At 38.3% G+C, this 27,062-nt stretch overlaps 2 protein-coding genes across 3 annotated transcripts; one reads left to right on the top strand and one right to left on the bottom strand.

The window, feature by feature from the left end:
* Nucleotides 1-1,591: 1,591 nt before the first annotated feature.
* On the bottom strand, nucleotides 1,592-13,312 carry LOC140535878 (interferon-induced protein 44-like). 2 transcript variants are annotated; one of them, XM_072657414.1, is made up of 8 exons: nucleotides 13,255-13,312; nucleotides 10,988-11,038; nucleotides 10,407-10,440; nucleotides 7,790-7,979; nucleotides 5,053-5,202; nucleotides 4,436-4,607; nucleotides 3,539-3,639; nucleotides 1,592-2,214 (listed from the first exon to the last, which is right to left on the bottom strand). In XM_072657414.1, exons 2-8 carry the CDS (start codon nucleotides 11,028-11,030, stop codon nucleotides 2,050-2,052), a joined length of 855 nt encoding a protein of 284 aa, XP_072513515.1. In that variant the 5' UTR covers nucleotides 11,031-11,038; nucleotides 13,255-13,312; the 3' UTR covers nucleotides 1,592-2,049. The 2 variants fall into 2 exon arrangements, with proteins under 2 accessions (XP_072513515.1, XP_072513516.1); XM_072657415.1 differs by lacking the exon at nucleotides 1,592-2,214 and adding an exon at nucleotides 2,382-2,542.
* A 5,108-nt stretch (nucleotides 13,313-18,420) lies between these two features.
* On the top strand, nucleotides 18,421-25,880 carry LOC140535636 (interferon-induced protein 44-like). Its single transcript, XM_072657040.1, has 8 exons — nucleotides 18,421-18,446; nucleotides 18,676-18,749; nucleotides 20,097-20,130; nucleotides 20,748-20,946; nucleotides 22,787-22,936; nucleotides 23,239-23,410; nucleotides 24,558-24,658; nucleotides 24,748-25,880. Exons 2-8 carry the CDS (start codon nucleotides 18,713-18,715, stop codon nucleotides 24,910-24,912), a joined length of 858 nt encoding a protein of 285 aa, XP_072513141.1. The 5' UTR covers nucleotides 18,421-18,446; nucleotides 18,676-18,712; the 3' UTR covers nucleotides 24,913-25,880.
* Nucleotides 25,881-27,062: the final 1,182 nt, after the last annotated feature.

Below are 27,062 nucleotides of genomic sequence, written 5' to 3'. Positions count from 1 at the left end.
CTTAGTTGATGTGTGTTTCCTTTTATCCATTAAAGCAAAATAAAATAGTCACCTTGCGTGTTTAAGGTTGTAGTAACTTCAGGCTGAGAATGATCGGGCTATAAATACCTTTGGGGTGTGTAACAGTATGTACTCAGACATTGAGAAGAGTTGATACAGTGCAGTGCAGTGATTGGTGTGGCTGGGGTTTGATTCCTGGTCTGGGTGACTGTGCTGCGCTACACCAATAAGAGTCCTTGGGCAAGACTCCTAACAGGCCCAGCTCGGGAATACTAGTAACCTTGTAAGTTGCTCTGGATAAGAGCGTCTGCTAAATGCCGTAAATGTAAATGCAGTGAGTGTCTTGTTGGATCTGTGGAAAATGGGTCGAAAAGCAGATGTTAATGATTGGCTAAGAAGAGGCATTGCAGTTGAATGTGTCAAAGGTAGTGTGAAGGAAGTAGCTGAATCTGCAGGTTTATGGAAGCATACGGTCATACAGGTCTACCAGCAGTGGCAGAAATCCCAGTCTACAGGAAATTCTCCTCAGTCTTGAGCAGTGTCAGATTGCGTGTCATTCTGCTCCATATGTTGATAGTCTGCAGTTTCCTGTAGAGAGTTCTTTCAGAAGCTGGTGGTGAACAACCTGCATTGACTTCTAGAAGCAGTTCCTGCCTGGAAGAGAAGCATTTGTATTCACAAGCCGTGAAACACACTGGTGGTCCCTGTTCATCAGTTTCTCTTTCGACCACAATTCTGAGGAGAATGTCCTGTAGACTGGGATTTCTGCCACTGCTGGTAGACCAGTATGACCGTACACTGCCATAAACCTGCAGATTCAGCTACTTCCTTCACACTATGGACTTTGGCATGTCCAAATGCAGTTGCTCCTTTTAGCCAATCATTAACTGTATCTGCTTTGGGACCCATTTTCCACACATCCAATGAGACACTCACTGCACTGTACTGCACTCTTCTCAAAGTCTGAGTTCTATCACACACCCCACAAATATTTATAGCCAGATCATCGTTGTGCAGCGCCATCTGCAGGAGCCTGAAGTTACTACCACCTTAAATATGCAAGGTGCTAATTTTGTTTGCAGAGTTTATTGTACATCATTGCTGTTGGACGACAAGCTTGCATCGCCATTTGCTAGTGCAGACCATGCTCTTAGATGAAACAGGTAGGTCTGCTTTCCTGTGGTCTGCACTTGCAGCTGGGCCCTCCCTAGCAGTGCACAAACCCATAGTGCATGCCAGTTGGCAGCTATGCAAACTTTGACATCAAGAACAAACAGAAACATAAATTAACATTATTCTAGAGGAGAGGCGCTCCACAGCTTTAGCAAGCCTTCTTAGACCATGCACGATGCGCCACTGAAATATGAATCCGCCAAAGACCGCACCTGGTTTTTAAAGGGAATGGTGAGTGACATGCTGATTGGTTTACTGCCCCAAACACTCCAATGATTAATTAAGAGCCTTTCGCTTGTTTTGCTTGCCACGCAAGGTGTACACTGAAATCAAGCTGCTCTAAATCAAACTGTTAAAATAGGGCCCTATGACTGCAGAAAACAATAAAAGCAGCAACATTTGATTGTAGATTTCCAGGACTTTATTTAAAACTCAAAACATTTTGGCTCATATGCCTTCTTCAGAGTGATTACATTTTTTATATACGTAAAGAACAGGAAGTTCATCTTAAAAACAACCAGTACAATGGCAGCAACACCCATGTCTTTATGTAAACAGCTGATCTGATGTGTATAATAGGAAGATTATGTAAGACCACCATGAAATAAAAAAATAATAAAATGAGAGTTACTATAAGAACAAACCCAAAAAGCACTCTAAAGAAATTCCTTATTATAACTCCATGTTTCATCCCTTCAGGGAATTAACTTTTAAGGCAATGATGAAAATTATGAAATTATGAAAACAAACAAAAAAAGTTAAAAAATAAATGTTTGAGGAAGCAAAACATTGCTGAGAAAAACTGGAAAGGGTTTGGATATGAACTCCATCTAGATTCTATGTTTCATTTGCTTGGACCCTCGTATCTTAAATGTCTCAATCTCTGTCTTCCACAAAATCCTTGGCAAAGTTGACAATATCTCTTAGTGCCATGAGGATGAGAACATCAGTAGCTTCATCTGGGGTGATCTCTGCATAATAGTTCTGGACAGGGTAGATGTTGTTCAAGGAGATGCCCAGTTTATCACTGCACTCCTGTATCTAAAGAAACAATGCATCCATGTGATGTGATTTTTTTTACACAATACATTATACATTGTAAATTATCTGACAACACAGACTACCAGCTGATACACTATAAGGGCTATAAGGCCAAAGGTATGACCCCAAACCCATTCTAAAAGCATGTGCAATAATACCCCCCCCCCCCTCACCTATAACTGTCTGCACTCTCCTGAAAAGGCTTTCCAGAAGATGTTGGAGTGCATGTCATGTTGGTGTGCCCATTCAGTCAAAAAAGCATCTGTGAGGTCAGGCACTGGTGTAGATCAAGAAAGCCTGGCTCCCAAATCAACCTTCCAGTTCATTCCTGAGGTGTTCAATGGAACTTAGATTAAACGTCCAAAAGATTTAATCTAAAGATTGGACGTTGCTCCATAACAAAACTCAACAAACCATGTTTTTAATGGATCTGAATTAGATTGAATGGATATGTCCTCCAGTCAGATTCATGTCCCTTTTGAATGTCTGAAGGACATAATGAGCAGCTATGACTGGTCTACACATTCTACATATATTGTAGTCTGTTCATCTCAGGACTGTCCATGCTAGGTTAGCCTTTGTCTTTAACATACATTATGTGGACAAAAGTATTAGCATACTTTACAAGAGCTTTTATGACATCCCATTCTAGACCCACAGACAGAATATCTAGGAGGAAAGAAATTTGTTGCAACGTATCCTGACTTGTTGCAATGCATCCTATTAAAGAACTATGCTGGAATTCAGTGAATTTTATACACCTGTGGCAATGACACTGAATGAATCACCTGGGTTCAGTGATTAACAGGTGTGTCCCAATACTTTTGTCCATGTAGTGTATGTGAACATATGAACAATTGATTTTTATTTGAACAAAATTAAGAAATGGAAGTAATATAACTAAACCCTTAAACACCTGCCCTCTCTCCCTCCGCTGAAACAACTTCAGTGAGTCTTTCCCACTCCTCCATGCAGAATTCTTTCAGCTGTGTGATGTTTCAGACATTTTCTTCAAGCACCATCTGATACAATTCTACAGTTTTACAATTGGAATTTTACACATTTGAAGTAATAATAAATGTGAGGGAGTTTAAAGGTTTTCCTCACATGAAAATGAAATTTCTATTAATTACATTTTATAAATTATGTTTAAAGACATTTCTTTAGTTGTGTAAGTTTAATCAGATTACCCCAATCTTTTTAGGGTTGTCCACATGTAGATTAAATTTGCAGATGCTAAAATATGTTGTTTGCTTTCATATGGCATAAATCATATGAAGATGAATGCTTCATCTGTTTCATGGTGTGAGTAAACACACTTTACCTTGTCGCTCATCTTTCTGCTTTGATAGATTTTTTTCAAGTCTTTGTTGACCACCTCACATGCTTGATCCACTTTTGTCAAAACAATGACTTGTGGTATGTCTACAAAATCAAGATACAGAAGAGAAACGTGAAAGCCAAGTAATACACAAGACATATAAGACATGTATTCAATATTTTCTAAATCCTCTGTAAACAGTTAAACACTATTCCCATTTGTCAGGTTTAGTTTCATATTGCTGCTGTCCTGCAACAAATTTGTAGCTTGATTTTTAAAAGTTTTTTTAGTTTTTAATATAATGTAAATATGGCTTGTTCTTTACATTGTGTCATGCACTGACCAATAGGCTTGTTCTTTACATTGTGTCATGCACTGACCAACAGAAAAGCTCCAGTTGACTTGGAATAAAATTGTTTTACATTAACTTCCATTGCAGAAGATTTTTCAATAATACTTTATATGAAGTCAGTATTAGAACTATAATACATCATATGGCATACATAATACCTTATAATAACTGTCATAAGCCTGTATAATTACTGGGTACTGTATAAACATGGCAACATATACATATACTTATAACGCTTATAACATTGAACATTTTATTACAAGTTATAATGCATTATAACACACAGCTTTAATTTCTCAAATTAGTGATTTATGAAAGTATATAATGGGTTTCTGAACCATTATGCAAAGTCATGACAGGCTTTAAGTGAAGTAAGTTTTTAAATGGCTTTTATGGCTTTTAAATGTAAAGGTGAATTTCCTTGTAATAAATAATGCCTTATAAAGCATGTGTACAGTAAGTGCTCCTTGCTGGCTGTAGGTAAAGTGTGTTTTAGTAATGCCATTACATTACATTGTTTGTGTGACAGTGACAAAATTGTAACTTACTTAGCTTAGCTGCCGTCTTTCGGATGAACCTCATTTTGTCAAACACCTCGTTGTTCATTCTGGAGATACAGTCAGCAGGAAGAATGCACACCAGACAGTGAACTTTATCATCTGGATTTGGCTGTTGATTATACTTGGGGTGGTCCTTAGTTATAGAGCACAGAGGATTAAACTAAAAGAAAAAAATATATATATTATATTGCTGGTACTTTTGGTTGTATATTTGAGTAAATGCTAATTTAAATAATAACATGGTGCTTCCTATGTGATCATTTACAACGCTGCAAAAGACACATGAGGTGGTACTGTGCAAACATCTCACCAAAGAAACACAAATCCAGGTGGTTGCAGCATAAGTCATCATCAGCAGTTACACAACAAACGTTCCAGTAATATTAGTAATATTAGAGAAGGCCAATTCAAATGTTTTTGTGGTGTAAGCAAGTATGCTGTGATAGTTATGTACATCCAGGAATATTTGTAACTTACACTGCATGTTATTTTATAAGGTGTTTAAGTGTATCCTCACAAATAGTCAAATTGAGATGTTTAGGGATAAGTTGCAAATTATCACCACACCAGTGAACTAAAGTAAATTGTGGTTTGTATGTACTTACAGTGTAGCCATCTGATATGTGACCCTCTAATATGTTGATGACATCGGTAGTTTCTATTCCACCCAAATTATCCGGCTGAAGTCCCATGATGTCTTGGAAAACAAAAGGGAAACGCCCACCTCCACGCTTTTTCATCTTGTGTGTTTTGATCTAGGTTGAGATTAAAATGTGCTGTACCTTATTATCCCATATTATCTGGTCTAACAGTAAAGCATTTCTGTTTTACAGTCTTTCCCAAGTAAATGATCTGTCCATGATAAAACAAGAACGCCACAGTTTAAAGGTGCCCCAGAACAGAAAACTGTCTTTCTTTTGGCATAATGACAAACCATGAACTCTAAACACTACTGTTCCTCCTTCAAAATAACCTCCAGCAGAACCAAAACAGAGCTGGACAACAAGTCAATTCAAAGACCCCCAAACTAACAGTCCTGACTCTATTAAATCTTTAATCCCAAAAATTACATACAGTATATCACAAAAGTGAGTACACCCCTAACATTTCTGTAGATATTTAAGTATATCTTTCCATGGGACAACACAGTTGACAAAAGGACACTTGACACAATGAAAAGTAGTCTGTGTGCAGCTTATATAACCATGTACATTTATTCTTCCCTCAAAACCACCGGCAACAAAAGTGAGTTCACCCCTTATTGAAACTTCCTGAAGTGTCAATATTTTTTGTGGCCACCATTATTTTCCAGAACTGCCTTAACTCTCCTGGGCATGGAGTTTACCAGAGCTTCACAGGTTGCCACTGGAATGCTTTTCCACTCCTCCATGACGACATCACAGAGCTGGCAGCTATTCGAGACTTTGCGTTCCTCCACCTTCCGCTTGAGGATGCCCCAAAGATGTTCTATTGGATTTAGGTCTGGAGACATGCTTGGCCAGTGCATCACCTTTACCCTCAGCCTCTTAAAAAAAGCAGTGGTCGTCTTAGAGGTGTGTTTGGGGTCATTATCATGCTGCAACACTGCCCTGCAACCCAGTTTCCGGAGGGAGGGGATCATGCTCTGCTTCAGTATTCCACAGTACATATTTGACTTCATGTGTCCCTCAATGAAGTGTAACTCCCCAACACATGCTGCACTCATGCAGCCCCAGACCATGGCATTCCCACCAACATGCTTGACTGTAGGCATGACACACTTTTTGTACTCCTCACCTAATTGCCGCCACACATGCTTGAGACCATCTGAACCAAACAAATTAATCTTTGTCTCATCAGACCATAGGGCATGGTTCCAGTAATCCATGTCCTTTGTTGACATGTCTTCAGCAAACTGTTTGTGGGCTTTCTTGTCTACAGACTTCAGAAGAGGCTTCCTTCTGGGGTGACAGCCATGCAGACCAATTTGATGTAGTGTGCAGCATATAGTCTGAGCACTGACAGGCTCTTCAATCTCTGCAGCAATGATGACAGCAAAGACAGCATTTGGATGTGACGCTGAGCACGTGCATTTAGCTTCTTTGGACAACCAACGCGGGGTCTGTTCTGGGTGGACCCTGCTCTTTTAAAACGCTGGATGATCTTGGCCACTGTGCTGCAGCTCAGTTTCAGGGTGTTGGCAATCTTCTTGTAGCCTTGGCCATCTTCATGTAGCACAACAATTCATCTTTTAAGATCCTCAGAGAGTTTGCCATGAGGTGCCATGTTGGAACTTTCAGTGTCCAGTATGAGAGAGTGTGAGAGCTGTACTACAAAATTTAACACACCTGCTCCCTATACACACCTGAGATCTAGTAACACTAACGACTCACATGACATTTTGGAGGAAAAATGACAAGCAGTGCTCAATTTGGACATTTAGGGGTGTAGTCTCTTAGGGGTGTACTCACTTTTGTTGTCCGTGGTTTAGACATTAATGGCTGTATATTGAGTTATTTTGAGGGAAGAATACATTTACACTGTTATATAAGCTGCACACAGACTACTTGTCATTGTGTTAAAGTGTAATTTTGTCAGTGTTGTCCCATGAAAACATATATTTAAATATCTGCAGAAATGTGAGGGGTGTACTCACTTTTGTGATACACTGTAATCCCAGCCCACTGGCCAGCTACTAATAGCTACTTTGCGAAAATATGGAAGCAGGGTTAAAAAGGCTAGCTAACAAGATGAAGCACCGACAAATTGCATAGCTCACGGAAGCTAAAGGACCTCTGTCGGCATCCAGGGGAGCGACAGACAACCAGAGAAGTGAAGGCCAACGGGGTTCAATCTTGCAAGCTGTATACTATGCTAAGAGGACAGCAACACCATCCAGTAAAACTTAACTGGGTGGTAAACCACATCTGAGCATTTGTTTCACCCCAATCAAAGTCACATTTCACTTATTATCACTTATTAATCACTTATTATTTTTACAAGAAACAACTGAAATACACAGAAAAGCATTATGTGGCAACTTTAATTATTAATATGATGAATATATTACGTTTTGAAATGTACCAATCATTTTGGTACCTTGAAATGAGAGGAACTGTGTACAAAAGTGTTGTAATTTTAACATGGTGAAACTGAAGGGTACGCAAACACCCTTAAATTAAAGTCTGGAATGTATGCTTTAATCATGTTTAATTTGTTTAATTAGATCTTATAGAAACTCCTTCTTTCAGGACCTTTTGACTTAAATAAATCTAAATTTCATTAAAGATACATTTAAATCCATTTTATGAGGTTCTGAGTTGGACCATTTTAAACACTTAAGATTTTCTTGAAGTTACTCACTGTAGCAGTAAAGCTTTTTCCACTTCGTATCGTTTGTTCCTGAGCACTAATGACATTACGGCCTAAGAGGGCCTTCTGGACAGAATTGACAAAGCTTGACTTCCCTGCTCCGGTTGGTCCATACAGCAGAATTTTCAGGACTTCTGAACTTGTTAAAGATTCCAGTTCTGGCAGTATCTGATTTCTTTCTCTGAGAAAGACAGATTATGATATTAATGTTTGTACTATTATTATTATTATTATTATTATTATTATTATTATTATGTTTATCAAAGATAAGACACATACTAGTAGAACACTTACAAGAACTAGTAAAATGTTTAGAACCAATGGAGTTTTAATGGATCAACAGTATCAGACACAGATGCAATGAATTTAGTCTATACACACATGGACAAAACTGTTGGTACCCCTCGATTAAGGAAAGAAAACCCCACAATGGTCACAGAAATAACTCTTTCCTTCACTTCCTCTGGTCCATGTTGAGTGTGATACACACCATGTCACCAAACAGCACAGTGACTACCTATAGCCCACTGACTGATTACAAGATTGTAGACACCTGTGATGCTAATTAGTGAATAAACCTTGATTTAACATGTCCCTTTGGTCACATTATTTTTCTGGGGTACCATCATTTCTGTCCAGGTCTGTTTCATGAGTTTATTTTTTTAAATAATTCTGTTGAAGCATGGCTCAAAATCAATGTCGGATTTTCATTGTTTAATTTTCATGACATTTTTATTTATTATTACTTTTGTCAGATTCAAGTTATTTCTGTGACCATTGTGGGGTTTTTCTTTCATTAATCGAGGGGTTCCAACAGTTATGTCCACGTGTGTATCTACAGTGGGGAAAAAAAGTATTTTGTCAGTCACCAATTGTGCAAGTTCTCCCACTTAAAAAGATGAGAGAGGCTGTAATTAACATCATAGGTAGACCTCAACTATGAGAGACAAAATGAGAAAAAAAATCTGAAAATCACATTGTCTGACTGTTTATTTGCAAATAATGGTGGAAAATAAGTATTTGGTCACCTACAAACAAGCAAGACTTCTGTCTGTCACAGACCTGTAACTTCTTCTTTAAGAGGCTTCTCTGTCCTCCACTTATTACCTGTATTAATGGCACCTGTTTGAACTCGTTAACAGTATAAAAGACACCTGCCCACAACCTCAAACAGTCACACTCCAAACTCCACTATGGTGAAGACCAAAGAGCTGTCGAAGGACACCAGAAACAAAACTGTAGACCTGCACCAGGCTGGGAAGACTGAATCTGCAATAGGCTGCAGGCTGGTGTGAAGAAATCTACTGTGGGAGCAATAATCAGAAAATGGGAGACCTACAAGACCACTGCTAATCTCCCTCGATCAGGGGCTCTACACAAGATCTCAGCCCGTGGGGTCAAAATGATCGCAAGAACGGTGAGCAAAAGTCCCATAACCACACGGGGGGACCTAGTGAATGACCTGCAGAAAGCTGGGACCAATGTTACAAAGGCTACCGTCAGTAACACACTACGCCGCCAGGGACTCAGATCTTGCAGTGCCAGACGTGTTCCCCTGCTTAAGCCAGTACATATCCGGGCGCGTCTAAAGTTTGCTAGAGAGAATTTGGATGTTCTGGAAGAGTTTTGGGAGAATGTCTTATGGTCAGATGAAACCAAAGTAGAACTGTTTGGTACAAACACAACTCGTTATGTTTGGAGGAGAGTGAAAGCTGAGTTGCATCCAAAGAACACCATACCAACTGTGAAGCATGGGGGCGGCAACATCATGCTTTGGGGCTGTTTCTCTGCAAAGGGACTAGGACGACTGGTCCGTGTACATGAAAGAATGAATGGGGCCAAGTATTGTGAGATTTTGAGTGTAAACCTCCTTCCATCAGCAAGGGCATTGAAGATGAAACATGGCTGGGTCTTTCAGCATGACAATGATCCAAAGCACACTGCCAGGGCAACAAAGGAGTGGCTTCGTAAGAAGAATTTCAAGGTCCTGGAGCAGACTAGCCAGTCTCCAGATCTCAGTCCCATAGAAAACCTTTGGAGGGAGTTGAAAGTCCGTGTTGCCCGCCGACAGCCCCAAAACATCACTGCTCTAGAGGAGATCTGCATGGAGGAATGGGCCAACATACCAGCAACGGTGCGTGCCAACCTTGTGAAGACTTACAGAAAACGTTTGACCTCTGTCATTGCCAACAAAGGATATATAACAAAGCATTGAGATGAACTTTTGTTATTGACCAAATACTTATTTTCCACCATTATTTGCAAATAAATTCTTTAAAAATCAGACAATGTGATTTTCAGAATTTTCTTTCTCATTTAGTCTCTCATAGTTAAGTCTACCTATGATGTCAATTACAGCCTCTCTCATCTTTTTAAGTGGGAGAACTTGCACAATTGGTGACTGACTAAATACCACTGTATATATTTCTATCAATCTATATATTTCTAAATCTATTAATCACAAATACAGCATTATTATAAAGTATCTGTTGAGTGCACTTTGACCATCAGTTCAAAAGACAGTAAAAAAACACTGCTTTGTAATTATTTGTAATCAAATAATATCACTAACAAAGTATCATGCATGGTTCAGTTTTATAGCTCTTACCTCCATGTCACTTTCCTCCAGGACCTATCTAGTTCTGAACAATAAGGGTAAAGTGTTAGTGGTTCAATGAAACATTACTGGTCATTTTACAGCAGTGTTTTGTCACTATCAAAAGACATTGGTAAGATTTTGGTAAATGTCTGTAAAAAAAACTATTTAAATAATGGGCTTACCATGTGACAGAATAAGAATCTAGCGTTTTGGTTACTTAGATTCATTGCTAATTGCTAGAAATGCTAATGTGGTAGCTTTGTTACATTTAAAATGTAAAGTTATTAATAATTCTGAAATATAATATTAATACATATTATATAAAATATAAATATTATTAAAATGAACAAATTATTTTAGAATTAAAAAATAAACATAAACAATGTAGAACTGAACGTAAAGTTCTTGGTAACCCTTTTTGCTATTTCAATTTTATAGGTCTGCCAGTACACAGTTTGTATTGTATACATAATTGCCATTCATTTATATTCTAATGAGTAGTAAATATATACTACTACTATACTACTATTTATCTTATATATGTATAAGATTTACTTTTTTTTTAATTTTGTAATTCAGCCGAGACTTACCTGCAGGAGGATAATAGGATGATTTTGAAGAGGAACTTCCCATTCTTTTCTCTGTAAATTAGAAGTTATGTTATAAACAGTGTGAAGAACCTTTACATTGGTAAAGAGTCTTTATATCAAGTTTACGTCTTTACTTTTTCCACACTTTTACTTATTACAATCTCTTTACCTTCTCGGAGTAAATGACTACCCAATGACTAATGACTACTAATGAAATCTACATGTGCTCCAGACTATCTGCCACCATTATTATAATTATTATTATTATTATTATTATTATTATTATTTCTTCCTCCAGCTCTGAGGGAGTTTTTCCTTGCCACTGTTGTCTTGGGGTCTTTGGGGGTTTACAGGGTTTTGTTGCTCTCTAGTCCTCTTACTGATTTCTGTAAATCTGTTTTGTGACAACGGCAGTTGTAAAAAGTGCTATAGAAATACATTTGATTTGATTTGTTTTAATCTATGTAGAACCACATCTGGCCATTTCAGTGTAAACATCAGAGAACAATTTCTATACTGAATAATACCAATTAAATGTTTAAATAAATGGCACATTAAAAGTATCTGTAAAGCCCACAAAATACATCATTGCTATAATGCAAAACATAAAAACAACCCTTGTATCTCCATTTTTAATCTGCCAGAATGACTTTTCCTTCCTGTGTAAAGTTGACGTTTTGGAGATCAGCAGGCAAAAAAACAAACAAACAAACAAACAAACAAACATGGGCCCACATTTCAATTGCACACTCTTTATAACTTACAAATTAGTTTCTTTTATTACAAGTCTATCCTTGTCTGTTTGTCATGATCATGTTTACTTTCACTTTCCTTTACCAGAGAATGTTAGGTTCACCAAACGTCATTCCAATTTCTTTGACTGCAGGGCTCTATTCAATCGTGACCTGAAGATTCAGTTTTATTTGTACATTTCCCTTGATGTTACTGGAAGATGATACAAACACACAATTCCCTTCTTTGAGGTATCCTATCTTAGGGTTATCTCAGAATCCCAGAATTAAGGTCTACTGATAGTAGTGCTTTGTTCTGACAACCTGGAGCAAGGAAAAGACCAAACGGACAAGCTTTATTCAAATTAGTATTAAAGAAGGAAGCCTTGTAGACAATTCAGAAAGCTGTAACTGTACTGCTGACCTGAACAGATTCAGAAAAAAACTGCACATTATGGTATGTTTGAAACACCTCCAAGAAATTGTTCAGTAGGCCTATTTCTAATTTCTAATTTCTAAAAATCCCTAAACTGTTACATCACAGTATTGATTTGCTATATTTACACCCCCATAATGTAGACACAACCGGCATTCTAGTACAAGAAGCCAGTCCCATCTGTGATGTGTGGTGCCAAGAATGATAGATAACATGGTTTTTAAGGACGGTAATAGGGTGGTGGAGGGTTGCACAGACTCTTTGTAGACACATTAACAAGGTAGAGATGGAATTTATAGGATGTTAGGTTAGGGCTTCAGGCATGCTCCTCTTTCAGTTTTATTCGTAACACCATTTAGTTTTCTGAGACAATTTTGCGGTATTAGTAACAACCAGACATTTGTATCTGTGCTAGGCTAAAAGCTAACCTTTGGGATTAATTGCAAAAACAATTAGGTATAATTGGGATTCGGGCCAATCCAGGCATGTTTTAATGGACTGGGTATAGGCTTTTAAAGCCTGATCCTTGGTTTTGTTGTAGCAGAGCACTCTCTGAAATCCTCTGGATGCTATTAACTGACATAATTTTCAGGTGCCCTCTACTGCAATGAGGAACTCCAAAACTACCCTAAACATTTACCCATCATTTGTGACTTTATTTGGACTGACATTACCAGTTAGTGCGCTGACGTTACCAGTTAGCAGCTAAAAACGAGGCTGAAGTTGTTATTCTCAAACTTTTTGTTCCAGCTGTAATGCTCTGCTGTTGAAATATACACAAACACACAATTCCCTTCTTCGAGGTACCCTATCTTAAGGTTGTCATGATCTCAGAATCCCAGAATAGAGGTTTACTGATCTAGGTCTACTGAGAGAGGTCTACTGCTTTGTTCTGAAAAAGACCATGCCGACAAGCCTTATTAAAAGGAGTATTAAAGATGGAAGCCTTGTAGACAATTTGGAAAGCTGTAACTGTACTGCTGACCTGAACAGATGCAGGAAAAACCTGCACCTGTTATGAGCCAGCCATTAAACAACAGCTCTTCTTGAGAAAGTGAGAAGTGAGAAAATGCATTCAGGAACTGAATTTCTTTAATTACCTTATGTCGAACGGAACTGGAGAACGGTGTATCTCAGCCTTTGTAACCAACTTCCTCAGTGTGTATGCTCACATTTACTTTCACTTTGTATTAAAATCAGGCGGGGATCCAATTTTTTATTATGCAAATGATGGTATGTTTGAAATACCTCCAGGAAATTCTTCAGAGGGCCTATTTCTATTTTAAAAATTACTGACAATATTGGACACCATGTTTACAATGGAACTTTAATAATTATTTATTAAATCACTACCTTGGAGCATTTACCAAACTTTGGAATTGGAGCATTTTCCAAACTTCAGAATTGGAGAATTCATGATGCTTCAAAATTTTAGAATTTTTAATACTTCAATATTAATGCATTTACCAAACAAATGTAAGACTTCAAGCATTTACAATACTTCAAAATTGGTTTATTCGCCAAACTTCAAAATTGGACAACTTTCCAAATTAAGAATTAGAGCATTTACCAAACTTCAGAATTGGAGCATTTTCCAAACTTAAGAGTTGAAGCATTACCAAACTTCAGAATTGGAGCATATATCAAATTTGGAGCACTTATTTTAACATGAAATTAAATATTCTCAGAATTTACACTGATAAAAAAACAGTGATGAACTTGCATTACTTTTGGAAATAGGAAATGCCCAAATTCAATTATGGGAATAATAAAAAAAAAAACATTACAAAAACCTGACAGATTAAACATGTCTTAACTTTCCGAACATTCATGTAACACTCTACTAACCAAACATTTCTAGCTAGGACGTCTGCTTCAGCAATGAGAAATATTCTGGACTAGCAATGACATTTCAATGGATTAATAAGACATTCCAGAGACAGGCCAGTAAACAATTTAACAATAATACCTGGCAAAGAACAGAAATTGTGCATAAAAGTCTCAGTTTTGTACTAACAAATAATATCCACAAGATAAATGTATTGAATAAAAGCTCTAAATCACTTACCTCCATGTCACTCTTCTCCAAGACTTTGTAAGTTCTAAGAAATAAGATAAGTTTAACAGTTGTATTATAGTAGTAGTGCTTGCTATTACTGGATATAACTCGAATGATACATTTTTCAAAACTTTACTGAAGAGCAGAATTCTTAACAACGCATGAAAACCTCCAGAAATATTTGACTTAAGACTTGCTTCAAAAGTGTAAAGTGTCATCAAAGTTCAAGTGTCAAGTTCACATCTCATTTAGCTGATATTAGGCTGTCATAACCCCATAAATAAATTACTGGGGTGAAATGGCATAGCATTTTATATCAATGGACAATGGAGCTCATTACTTTGGACAGTAACACTTTACTGTATGGCAGCAATCATGAGGCGTCGTGACACCAATATAAGCCTTTCATAAAGTGTCAGTTGTCATTAAGGCTGCCTTTGTCAACCAAACATGTGATTATGTCAATATAGGCTTGTTGTCATAACACTTGTTGTGGGTGAACTGACTTAGCCCAGTATGACAACTGACCTTTATTTGGACAGATTTTTATTTGGGTGTAGTTGAGCCTTAATCTGGAATGGTTGCTTTTAGACGAATAAACACTCATCCCCCAATTGGGTTTTTGGTTGAGGGTTAAGGTTAGATTTTGGTTTGAGGTTAAATTTAGGATTAAGGCCAGGGTTAGGTTTTGGGTCGAAGTCATGTTTAAAGCCAAGATGAGGGTTAGGATTAGGTTTTGGGTTGAAGTTAGAGATATGATTAGGGCCAGGATTAGGTTATAGGTTGAGGTTAGTATTAGGGCCAGGATTAGGTTATAGGTTGAGGTTAGGATTAGGGCCAGGATAAGGGGTTGGGATTAGATATTTTGTTGAGGTTAAGATTAGGTTTTGGGTTACAGTTAGAGTTAGGATTAGGGCCATAATAAGGGTTGAGGTTAGGATTAGGGCCAGGATGAGAGTTAGGATTAGATTTTGGGTTGAGGTTAAGGATTAGGATTAGGGCCAGAATTAGAATTAGGGTTTTGATTAATGGAAGTAAGCCTACTTAAGTCTTCTTGATGTAACATATAAACAGTAAATCTACTAAAACATCAACAGAACATCTTCAGGATGCTGCTACTGCACTGATCTGCTGTTGATGTGTTACTGATACTCTGTTTAATAGAGTTTATTAAACATCTACAAACCACCAAACGACTCCAAATCAAGGGTTACCTAAATATTTCTTAGATTACGCCAGTTCATATTTACTGAATACTCCACAAAACTACTATGGTATATAAGTAATTAATCGTAATCAAGCTTAATTTGTTAATTTATTTAAAATCTAAAGCATTTAACATGCCTGAGTGCTTTAAAGTCTACCTAAAGCTTGTCCAGTTTGTTATCAGGACAGGCCGGACATACCTGTTACATGAGCAGAAGGGTGAGGAACCTCCTGTGAAGTGCTTCCCATTTTTTCCCCCACTTTTTACACAGATTACCACATTAAAGTCCTTAAAGGAAAGGCATGCCGTTAGACCACATTTGCAAAAGATTTGGAATTAGGACTCAAGATGTTGAACTTCTTTTAAATTTGAGACCAACCGCAATGAACACTTAGCACTTTCAACAGAACAACTACCCGGACTGGGTAAAGTACTCCTTTATATGCCATAAATGCACATGGCACATAATTTCATACAATTATGCATTGATTATCATCATCTACAGTGGCTTCATCTGTCAAGGGGTGGATCTACATATTACGCAGTGAGTTCTCAAAGGTAATGTTGGTGTTAAAAGCAGGACAAATGGACAAGCGTAGAAACAAGACAAGAACCAAACTATAATGGCTGGGTCAGAACATCTTCAAAACATCAGGCAGGTCTTGTGGGGTGTTCCCAGCATTCAGTGGTCAGTACCTACAAAAGTGCTCAGGTTCATTGATGTTAGGATTAATGAAGGCCCTACCCAATTACATGATTTTTAGATAAGATAGGGTCTGCTGCTAAAGTTTTAAAGGCTTGGTGCCAGATTCCACAGTGCACCCTTAGAGGTCTTGTGGAGTCCATGCCTTAAATGGTCAGATCTGTTATGGTGGCACAAAGGGGGACCAACTCATTGTTAGACGGGTGACTAGACTAGACTAGACTTTTAATCCTGAGTCTTTATCAGTGGATGGCTCATTACTCTATAAAATTAGAATAACACTAATAGAGAATAATACACTGGGCAAATCTAGCAACATGGCAGTCAACCACAATGCTTATCTGAACATGCAGACACAAACTGTCATTAACCAAAATGTGGTTTTTGTTTTTACACAGGAAGTTCTGTTATGCAACCTAGCTGCACTCCTCTGAAAAATTGTTGAATCAGAAAGAAATTGAAAATCGAAGGTGAAGGTCATGGTATATTATGGTTGTACAGCCATTAAGTATTCCTTAATAAGTGCCTCATAATTACTTTTTTTTTACTTTCTGTGTACAGTCTGAAAAACCAAGGTTCTCCAACGTCGTGTCTCTTGTATACTTTCTCTTTCTGTTTCTGCAGGATGTCAGGATGTGCAGCTCTTTAGTTTTCTATGCTTCTTTTTGAAGCCCTTAAAGAACCATCCACTGAAGGGTTCCCTCTGTGGGGAAGTGAGGCTCTTCAACGGGATCAGCCCATGGAAACCTTTTGGACACATTTGTTAACTGATTAAATAATTTATTACATTTATATTTACATTTATGACATTTTCTCCAGAGTGACTTAACCGACTGCAACCGGATATCAGTGCCTGTTAGCATTTGTGGCCATCCAACCTCTGGGACCAACCAAACTCCTTGTGATGTTTCACGGCTCTTACAGGGGCCCTAAAACATTTGCTTTGTTAAATAATGAGAGTTCAGTACATAAAATGTGACAAACTGTACACCAACTTGCACTCAAAAGGCATGTACTAAGACCATTTTTGACCGAAATTACCAGTTTTTTTATTGGATAGCGACGTTATACAGTGCCTTGCAAAAGTATTCTGCCCCCTTGAACTTTTCAACCTTTTGCCACATTTCAGGCTTCAAACATAAAGATATAAAGTTGAAATTTTTTGTGAAGAATCAACAACAAGTGTAGATTTTGCTTTATGTTTTGGATCTTTGTCTTATTGGAAGATAAATCTCCGTTCCAGTCTTAGGTCTTTTGCAGACTCCAACAGGTTTTTTTCCAGAATGGTCCTGTATTTGGCTCCATCTTCCCAGCAATTTTCATCCATCTTCCCAGCAATTTTAACCATCTTCCCTGTCCCTGCTGAAGAAAAGCAGGCCCAAATGGAAGGCCCATGATGCTGCCACCACCATGTTTGACAGTGGGGATGGTGTGTTTAGGGTAACGAGTTGTGTTGCTTTTACGCCAAACATAAAGTTTTGCATTGTGGCCAAAAGGTTTTTTTCTGGTTTCATCTGACCAGAGCACCTTCTTCCACATGTTTGGTGTGTATCCCAGGTGGCCTGTGGCAAACAAGACTTTTTATGGATATCTTTGAGAAATGGCTTTCTTCTTGCCACTCTTCCACAAAGGCCAGATTTGTGCAGTGTACGACTGATTGTTGTCCTATGAACAGAGTCTCCCACCTCAGCTGTAGATCTCTGCAGTTCATCCAGAGTATTCATGGGCCTCTTGACTGCATCTCTGATCAGTCTTCTCCTTGTTTGAGCTGAAAGTTTAGAGGGACGGCCAGGTCTTGGTAGATTTGCAGTGGTCTGATACTCCTTGCGTTTCAATATGATCACTTGCACAGTGCTCCTTGAGATGTTTAAAGCTTGGGAAATCTTTTTGTATCCAAATCCGGCTTTAAACTTCTCCACAACAGTATCTTGGACCTGCCTGGTGTGTTCCTTGGTCTGTAGGATGCTCTCTGCGCTTTAAACAGAACTCTAAGACTACTTCTGTGGAAACTGGTGGGGCTATTCTCTGGTCATAGAAGTTTGTACTAACACCTTCGGCCCACCCATAGGCTTTTTAAAGGGTTTAAATAGGCCCACAGTTGTGAACACTTAACACGGTCAAAGTCACGCATTTAAAGTCCATTGAAATCTATTTCCACTGATCATTAGCATGACTAATTTCATGCTGTAGTGTAGATCACAAAGATTAGCTTGTATGAGGGAGGAGCAGAAAAATAAGGGAAGAAGAAAGACAAGTGAAAATGAAAGCACCTCTAAGCATATCCTCGAATTTGCTATAACAGTTGAGCTCAGACGTCAGCAAGGTCAGTACTGTTTATTTTTGTTTTCAGAGCAAAGTTAGACTTTCTGAACTATGGTTCTGGTGTTATGATCATTCTCCGTCAAGTAAATGTTGAGGATTTCGGCAATAAAATACACCTATGTTTCAGCTTGCCCTGTTTTTTTCCAGAATTGTGCTTCACCAGGCAATGCCTTAGTTGGTATGTCTATTGATTTGATGTTCCTGATAAATAACATCTAATTTGATTCCAGTACAAAGTCGGTTTGTGACCAAGTAAAGCTGCCGAAAATGGGAGGAAAGAAGTCCAAACCAGAGCCTGCGCCAGGTTAGACCAGGTTTTGCGATGTTGCGTCTGTACACAACCTCTATGGATATGCAATGAAAAATGAAACTGAAAGTGTATACTTCCAGCTTTAGGTTCAAGCTGTTTAACAATAATGTTGCTTTTTGGGAATTCTCACATTCCCACATTTTTTCCCACATTTTTACAGGCTCAAAAGTAATTGGACAATGAATTGATCAAACATTTGATTTGATGCTAGCCTTCTTATTTTTATGTGAAAAATGCTAATGCACACAATACCAGGACCCACCTGCAGGTTTGTTTTATAAGAAAAGGTAAATCTGAGAATCCAAAACATAAAAACTTAAACCAGGACTACCAGAAATATCAGGACAGGACTAAACCAGAGAATGAACTTTAAACTTTAGATTGCTGGGGGAAACAACAAGATGTTGCACCTCAGGCTAGGTGTGGCATCCTATATTGTCGTAGCTAATGAGAGATTGAAACCAAGTGTTTTAATAGTTTAATTTTTAATTTTTTCCCTCCATTTTCTCTGGCTCAAAAGTAATTGTACGCTACGCTGTGATAACACTGTCACCATTATGATGCTAATGCCGCCTTTTTAAGTATTAAGATATGATTAAAGTGCAGGATGTCCAGCCTTGAGTTTAAGGGCTTTAACAACAATATTGCTTTAACTGTTTGGGAATTACTGCATTATTTTTCCATTTTCACAGGCTCAAAAGTAATTGGACAATCAATTGATCAAATATTTTAATGTGAATAATGTTCCCTCACTAGTTTATTATAAATTAATGAGGTAAATGAGAATTTTTGCCTAATTGGGTCAAAAACATGAATACGAGGAGGTAGATGTATCGCTGTCACAATGTACAATCCAAGAAAAATAAGATCTTGGAAAGCCTGCCTTTCTAAAAAATAAGTCTTTGGACAGATGAAATCAAGATTAACTTAAACATGGAAAAAGAACCACGTCATCTGTTAAACATGATGGAGGCAGTGTTATTGCTTGGGCATGTATGGCTGCTAATAGAAACTGGGTCACTGGTGTTTATTAATGCTGTGGATGATGTGACTGATTCTGAAGTGTGTAGAGCACTAACTTCTGCTTCGTCAAATGCTGCAAAACTGACAAGAGAGGGCTTCACAGTGAGAATGGAGGGACTATTTATGAAATAGTTCTCTAAACAGTTAATAAAATATATTTTTTATTAAATCCCATGAAATACGGCTGAAGGTCCTCAAAAACATCAATCACACCATAATAATCCATTTTAAATAATCACTGTTTAAATACATGTGGACCCAACTCTATGGAACAACTTGAGTGAACCTACCTGTAACCCCATGATCTTTATTTTATAGGCTTTGATAAACCATGGAGAAATGTGGACTGGACGTAAGTATATCATTCAGTTTCGGTCAGTTAATATCGTACATTTGGTTCTTAATCAGTAACTGATTGGGTTTTAGAGCATTTGTGGTGTTGGATGAGTTTAGGATCATTCCTTAATTCATAGCTGAGGTTTATCCAACCACTGCGGAGTCTCTAAAGCTCTGGAGTTTCCTGAAAATGATCAGTCTTAGCGAATAGCAAACAAGCTAACGAAGCATAGAATGCATAGAACGGTCAATGGCATTTCAACAATAGGCAGTTTGGGACCTAAACTTCTGCGATTTATTGCATACAAAACTCATAAAGACCTCTATTAGGTTTCCTGTAGCATTTCCTGTGACCCTGGCTGGTAAAAGACTCAAGCCTAAGTCCCTCAGAGCCTTAAGATGTACCACATTTTTACTAATGTTTGGATAGGAAGGACACAAGACCTCATGAACATGGCTTGTGACTACCACCACATTAGCAATGGTGCTGCGAATGCTGCATTTATTAAGCAGCTCCTTGTTGTTAGCACTTGGAGGAACATTCACACAGCGGTTTAACGAGAGTGGTACATTTCTTTGATGAAGTTACCCATAAATACATTAGAAATTAATTACATTTTTCATCCTGAACAGCAAAAAACAGCAACTGGAAACTGAGTTACGAGCCATTCGGCTGAACCATCCACAGCTCCAGCATCTCAGAATCCTGCTACATGGACCGGTAGGAGCAGGGAAATCCTGCTTCATAAACTCGGTGCAAAGCAGCTTGCATGGGGAATTGAAAAACATGGCATACGAACAGTCATATGCCAAAAAAAGCTTCACAAAAATTGTAAGTATGCATGTGTGTGTGTGTGTGTGTATGTGTATATATTGGAATGGTCTTATTTAAGTTTTTCTGTAGATGGAGGTGTAGTGTAAGTCCTCCTGACTTCCAGACATGACATTTACATTTACGGCATTTAGCAGATGCTCGTATCCAAATGTGCTTTACTATTTACTCAAGAATAACCTCAGCTTTAAATAGACTAAAATTTTAAGATCCTCTAATCTTAGACTCTACTAAACACAAGTCAATATGGAGACCATAGTACTCTTCTCTTCACCTGAGTACTCTCAGAAGATGAGGGTCTTCAGTCTGGGTTTGAAGACAGCGAGTGTTGGACTCCCAGGGGAAACTCGTTCCACCACTTCGGTGCAGGACAGAAAAAGCCTGGACGCTCGTCTTCCGTGGATCTTAAAGGATGGCGGGTCAAGCCGAGCTGTACTTGAAGCTGGACGGGTTCTTGGTGCAGATCAGCTTTTGACCATCGCCATCAAGTACAGACAGCAGTCACACATCAGTACTGTTGCTGCCCCAGCAGTTCTGGGATTCCTCACCAGCCAACATTGAGAAATGCTAAATGCTAAACGAGCCTTCCTAGAGAAGAAGTGAGAGGACTTGTGGTCTGGTGCAAGGACAAACGTGTCTCTCAATGTCATCAACACAAAGGAGGTGATAGCGAACTTCAGATGGGCCTGTGTGGCTCACATCTCTCTGACCACAAGTAGCATAGGATGGGGTAGCTTATGGGGGTCAAGCACTGGATGATTGGTCCTCGCTGACTCTGACTGGGCTGGCAAAATAATTGCCCCAAACGTTTTGGGACATTTTTGCCATCTAGTGGTCGGTGAGAGAGTGATGTTGTCAGGCATTCAGAAATCAGAAATACTTTATTGATCCCAGTTTACTTCAGTGATCAGCAAGGTTGGATGTAGCTATTGGTAGCTGAAACAGAGCTGGTTCAAGTTAGGTAGCTAGCTAAGGTAGCTAACTATGGCTATGCAACCACAGCCCTCACCTGTCAGATGAGTCAGGAGTGAGTGATTGACATGTTTAGCATAATTAAACATTAGCTTGCGCTCACTGGAACACTGGCTAATGGCAGAACCCTGGTATACAGCTCTGGTTAACGTTAGTTGAACACATAGCTACTGCATCGTAATAAACGTTACAAAATATAGCTAACGATAATGTAACATGATAATTGCGTAACCCAATAACTTTGTGTAACATTTAAATGACAAAAATCATTGCCTAAATGTAAATCATCATTCTGTTTATACATCCTGTATTAATCTGTATTAGAAATGGTTTTCGTGTAAATGGGAATATTTCTATATACAAATATAAAAAAAAAACGAATTGTGAAGCCTGCTGTGGAGATACTTGAATACGAATATACCACTGGTCAAGCATTTTTGTAAGAAAACTCTAGGCACGCCTCCTTGTCCATTTTTTCAGCTCTGCTTATAATATAGAAGAACTTTGTAGTTCTATAATTACTGATTGCAATCCTTCTGTTTGTCCTATATGATCAGTGGAGCTGAAAAAATGGATAATGAGTTTAGAAACAAGTGTAACTAATAACATCTAGCAGCCGGTGAGTGTGTGTGTGTGTATATACATATATACATATAGTGTGTGTATGATGAGGGTTTACTTTATCACACAGAAGAGTCAAGGGAAGTCAGGGGACGTATGGTTATTGTGATATTGTGATCCGCCCCTGATAGACACCAAAAGAATACACTTAGGCTGGCCATAAGTTTATTTAACTGCCAAACTACTCTTTTACACAGGGCTGTCTATAATTTATAAGAGTTACTCACCCTTGGATATCTGTCCACAGTACAAATCCTACAATATTACCAACAGGAATTCTGAGGCCCTGCCATTCGCCTTGAACGATGTTATGGGCCTGGAAGAAATGACTGAAGAGGGAATGCATTCTGACGACGTTGTTAAAGCAATGATGGGCCACATAAGGGAAGGCTACAAGGTAATTCTCATTACTGCTACATTTTTTTTAGAGCAGGTAGAGCGCACAATGTGAAGCATATGGTAGTAACCATAGTACTTTAGCTTTCCTAAAACTCAAATGTTTAAAATACAAGGATGTACTTAAACTTTGCTAGTTGGGAACATGCCATCAGAATCGAAGAAGTGGGAGATACTGTTAAAGAAAGGTCACTCTGAGAACCTTGGGTTGGAGTTCAAGAAGGGGGTTCAGACATCTTCCTTCTCCTGAAAATGCTTTGGAGACCATTGGCCTCACCCTATTTCCCTCTCTTGTCTCTTAAGTTCAATCCTGTTTCCCCTATCTGTAATGATGACCCATTCTTCATAAGAGAACCCAGTCTACAGGACAAAGTTCACTGTCTGGTGAGTGTTGTGCCTGCAAGTGCCATCTCCCGAATGGATACGGGTATTATCGATAAGATCGGTGAGGTTAGGAGCAAAGCCAGCAGTCTAGGTGAGTTCCAGGGTTCCATTATGTTTATGTTAAATGTTTATTTTTTATCCTAATTTTGTTAATTATTCTGAAAAAAAATTCCAAGGTAAACCACATTATGACCGGTTCAATATTTAATTGGCAAATATTCAATATATCGTATCTGTCACACCAAAGCGTTTCATTTCTAAGTTCCAAAATCTCCAAAATGGCAACTTTATAACAGAAAGAAAAAAACGTATATTTCAAATGAAGTCATTTTGAAGCGTTTCTATTGGTCCATTCATCAAGACATTTTAACACAATGTAAAGAACTGCTGGATTCCAACCAAAAATCTGAAAAATCAAATACACAAGATTTTTGAGATGGAAAGAGATACTGCATTACAAGAAGGCTGAAAGATCTGGAACAGGGCTGCTCAATCCTGGCCCTGGAGATCTACCACCCTGCAGAGTTTAGCTCCACCCCCAATCTAACACACCTGATCCAGGTAATGAAGGCCTTCAGGAGCAGCTGAACATTACAGTCAGAGCTGTGTTGAAGCTAAACTCTTCAGGGTGGTAGATTTCCAGGACCAGGATTGAGCAGCCCTGATCTAGAAGATCAGAATTTGACTGATCATTTGACTGATCACCTAGATTTGTTTTCTAAATGATTCTGGAATTCTTTAATGTGACATCACTTGTCCTCGCACTTTTTAAGGTAGCCTAGAAAAGGGAAAATGCATTGCCTTGGTATGGTTGTTTACTGAGAGTTCAGTAGATGGAAGTGAACCTCAAACACTGCTGTTCCTTTTACCGGAACAAAAACTCAGGAAAGCCAAACCCAGGGAAGCGAGCCAGAGTCAAAACTGTGATGTAATAGTTTTGGGGTTTTGGATTCGGCCTGTTCTCCGGCTCTGTTTCGGTTCTGCTGGACGTTCTTTTGAAGGAGGAACAGCAGTGTTTGAGGTTCATGGTTTGTCACGTCCATCAACCAAAGTCTCCGAATTCAACCACGTTCTGGTGGCACGTTCTTGTTGGGCTTCATATGTGGTTTATGAATGGTTTATAGTGTCTTTTATCAAGAACCTTCAGATGGTGCATTTCCAGATCCTTGTTTATTTTTTATTATTATTCATGCTAAAATGTTTATTTAACATTAAAATAGAACATCTGTGCATATCAGGCATCCCTCATGTGGTAATCATGACGAAGGTAGATGAAGTCTGTCCGCTGGTTAAGAACGATCTAACGCAGATCTACAGGAGCAGGAAAATCCACGAGAAGGTCAGTTCTACGCTCACGTATGTTCACCTCCATACACATGGCGCTCTTATGGGCTGTATACTGTTTCAGCTCACGTTTTCTCTGTTTAGATGCAGCACTGCAGCTACAAAGTCGGCCCGCCCTTGAAATGCGTCTTCCCTGTGTGCAACTATCACAAGGAGATCGAGATCGACAACAACAAAGATGTTCTGATTCTGATGGCATTGTTGCACATTGTAAAATCTGCCAGAGATTACGTGGCAACAGTGGCTTAGAAGAATAAGGAGACGATTGAACATCATTTGGAGAAAATTGAACGTTGTAATCTTCAGGGGGGCAAATATTTGGCAAAGCTTATATAAAGTATTTTCGTTTGCATTTAGCCTTTAGCATGACTAACATGGCACAGCTAGAACGTGCAGAACAAGGGCAAATGATCACTTAAAGAGTGTTAATGTCCATGTAAAGTAAGCTTAAGCACATGAAGGCCATTTTTCAAAAGAAAGTAAAAAACGTGAGGCACCCTGCTAAAACAAAATAGCCTGGCTAGTTAAGCTGGTTGACCAGCATAGGGTATGTTTCTGGTTGAGATTGGTCAGGTTAATCATGCTGGTAGACCACATACCCTATTACTGACATGACTAAGCTGGATGACCAGCATGACCAAGCTGACCAACCAACCAGACCAATCATGGCCAAGCAAGTCTTACATCAAATGCACAGTACACTATACTGGTTAACAGCTGGTTAACCAGCTAGCTTATGTTTTCCTGGATGACCAGAAGCTGGTCTTCAGCTGTTTTTTTTTTTTTTTCAACTGGGCAGCTTCACAAAGAACAGCGCCCCCACATGTATGTTTAGTTCCTAAAGGTACAGTATCAACATTAGGCAGTAGAAGACTGAGCAAGGGGTCATTTATGCAAAAGGGTCAGTAATTACACAGTGATGTGAACTAATAGCATTGTCACTAGTGGTTTCACTATCAAGACGAAGCATGAAGTCTTCTAAGGTCTTCTGAAAGTTCTTTACATTGAGGCATTGTTCGCACTGATCAGACTTTCTTGAGAAGATCAGATTGGTCAGTAAGCAGACATCCTACGCTTTTAGTTAATGGGCATAGTACCTGCGAAACCCACACTTCTATCCGTGCCATCTTAACTGCAGCTTCAGGTTCACTTACTTTTTCTAGCCTGCACCGTGGATGTTTGCTCAATGTGCTCAATAAAAGACATCAACAGTACAACTGCTGTGTGTGTGTGTGCGTTATTAGTTCAGTTTAGTTTAATAAGAAGACATGCTTGGTGAAATTGACTGGTCCAATGAAAAAATCGCTGTTCAAGCTGTGTAATAAAATATACAGAGCTCCATTGTGAAACTGCTGCAAGTTTGGCATTAAATTAGCCATTTTCCATTTCCATTTAAGGCATTTAGCTTTGCTATTTACCCAAAAATAGGCTAAGAAATTTAAATATACCTCTAAGTAAGAGGCCCTTTTCCATGTTTTTTTGTGTGATTTGAAACTGTAAAAGATGAAAATATAAAAATATTAAAGAAATGTTTCATCTTTCATTTTTAATGCTTTTGGAAATCATTTCTTCAGCTCATTTTTTTTTTTACCAAACTTTTGCATGCCACTGCATGTATATATATATATATATATATATATATATATATATATATATATATATATATGTATGTATATATATATGCTACATAGCATGCTCATGTTCTCATGTCTACCCTTCCTTTTCTCCACTTGTTGTCACAGCTCTAGGCATGAAACTGGGAAGGCTGCTGTGGGATTTACCCCACTTTACACTCAATACCACAGGCAGGCCACTAGAGGGCGCTATGTATTATCGTCGAACACCAGCACTGAAGAAATGGAAAAGGGCTATTTTAGTATCCTAAAAGTTTTGACAAGCTGGACAGTTTAACATTTTAGTTTAGGCTGTAATGATAATAATAATAATAATAATAATAATAATAATAATAATAATAATAATAATAATAATTTAAATAACTGTTAAACTTTGAGGACCCACGACTGACACAAATACATTTATTATTTGATGGATTGCTTTTTAATCAATTTGATAATTAAATACCATCTATCATTTCATGCGTCCCTGAAAGGTGGATTACTTTAAATATCTATTTTTATTTCTTTTTCATTTATTATTATTATTTATTTATTTTTCTATGTATTATTTCTGTTTTAAAAACATTTCAACGTTAGATGTTTTTGTTGATGTGATTTTATTTTTTTAATAATATTTTAAATAAATTGATGAGCGTCGTTCGCTTCCACAGCGCCGCAGCCCCTCACTCCCACCCTGCAGGGGGCGACAGCGAGCAGATGGGGGTCGGTGGTGGGCGCCGCGAAGAAGGAGGGCTATAAAAACACGTGCAGGCGGATTTCCCG

This window comes from Salminus brasiliensis, chromosome 15 (genome assembly GCF_030463535.1).
Source record: "Salminus brasiliensis chromosome 15, fSalBra1.hap2, whole genome shotgun sequence".
Lineage (NCBI taxonomy): Eukaryota > Metazoa > Chordata > Actinopteri > Characiformes > Bryconidae > Salminus > Salminus brasiliensis.
The sequence above is the reverse complement of the archived record's forward strand: the minus strand, read 5'-3'. Positions and strand labels throughout refer to the sequence as shown.

What these genes read in the sequence shown, in the direction of transcription:
- LOC140535878 (XM_072657414.1), bottom strand. Translation starts at nt 11,030, where the DNA reads ATGGGAAGTTCCTCTTCAAAATCATCCTATTATCCTCCTGCAG. An exon ending in ATCCTATTATCCTCCTGCAG is followed by an intron (nt 10,441 to 10,987) that starts GTAAGTCTCGGC and finishes CTTATTGTTCAG; the next exon opens with AACTAGATAGGTCCTGGAGG. An exon ending in TGGAGGAAAGTGACATGGAG is followed by an intron (nt 7,980 to 10,406) that starts GTAAGAGCTATA and finishes TGTCTTTCTCAG; the next exon opens with AGAAAGAAATCAGATACTGC.
- LOC140535636 (XM_072657040.1), top strand. Translation starts at nt 18,713, where the DNA reads ATGGGAGGAAAGAAGTCCAAACCAGAGCCTGCGCCAG. An exon ending in GAGCAAAGCCAGCAGTCTAG is followed by an intron (nt 23,411 to 24,557) that starts GTGAGTTCCAGG and finishes TGTGCATATCAG; the next exon opens with GCATCCCTCATGTGGTAATC. An exon ending in GCAGGAAAATCCACGAGAAG is followed by an intron (nt 24,659 to 24,747) that starts GTCAGTTCTACG and finishes TTCTCTGTTTAG; the next exon opens with ATGCAGCACTGCAGCTACAA.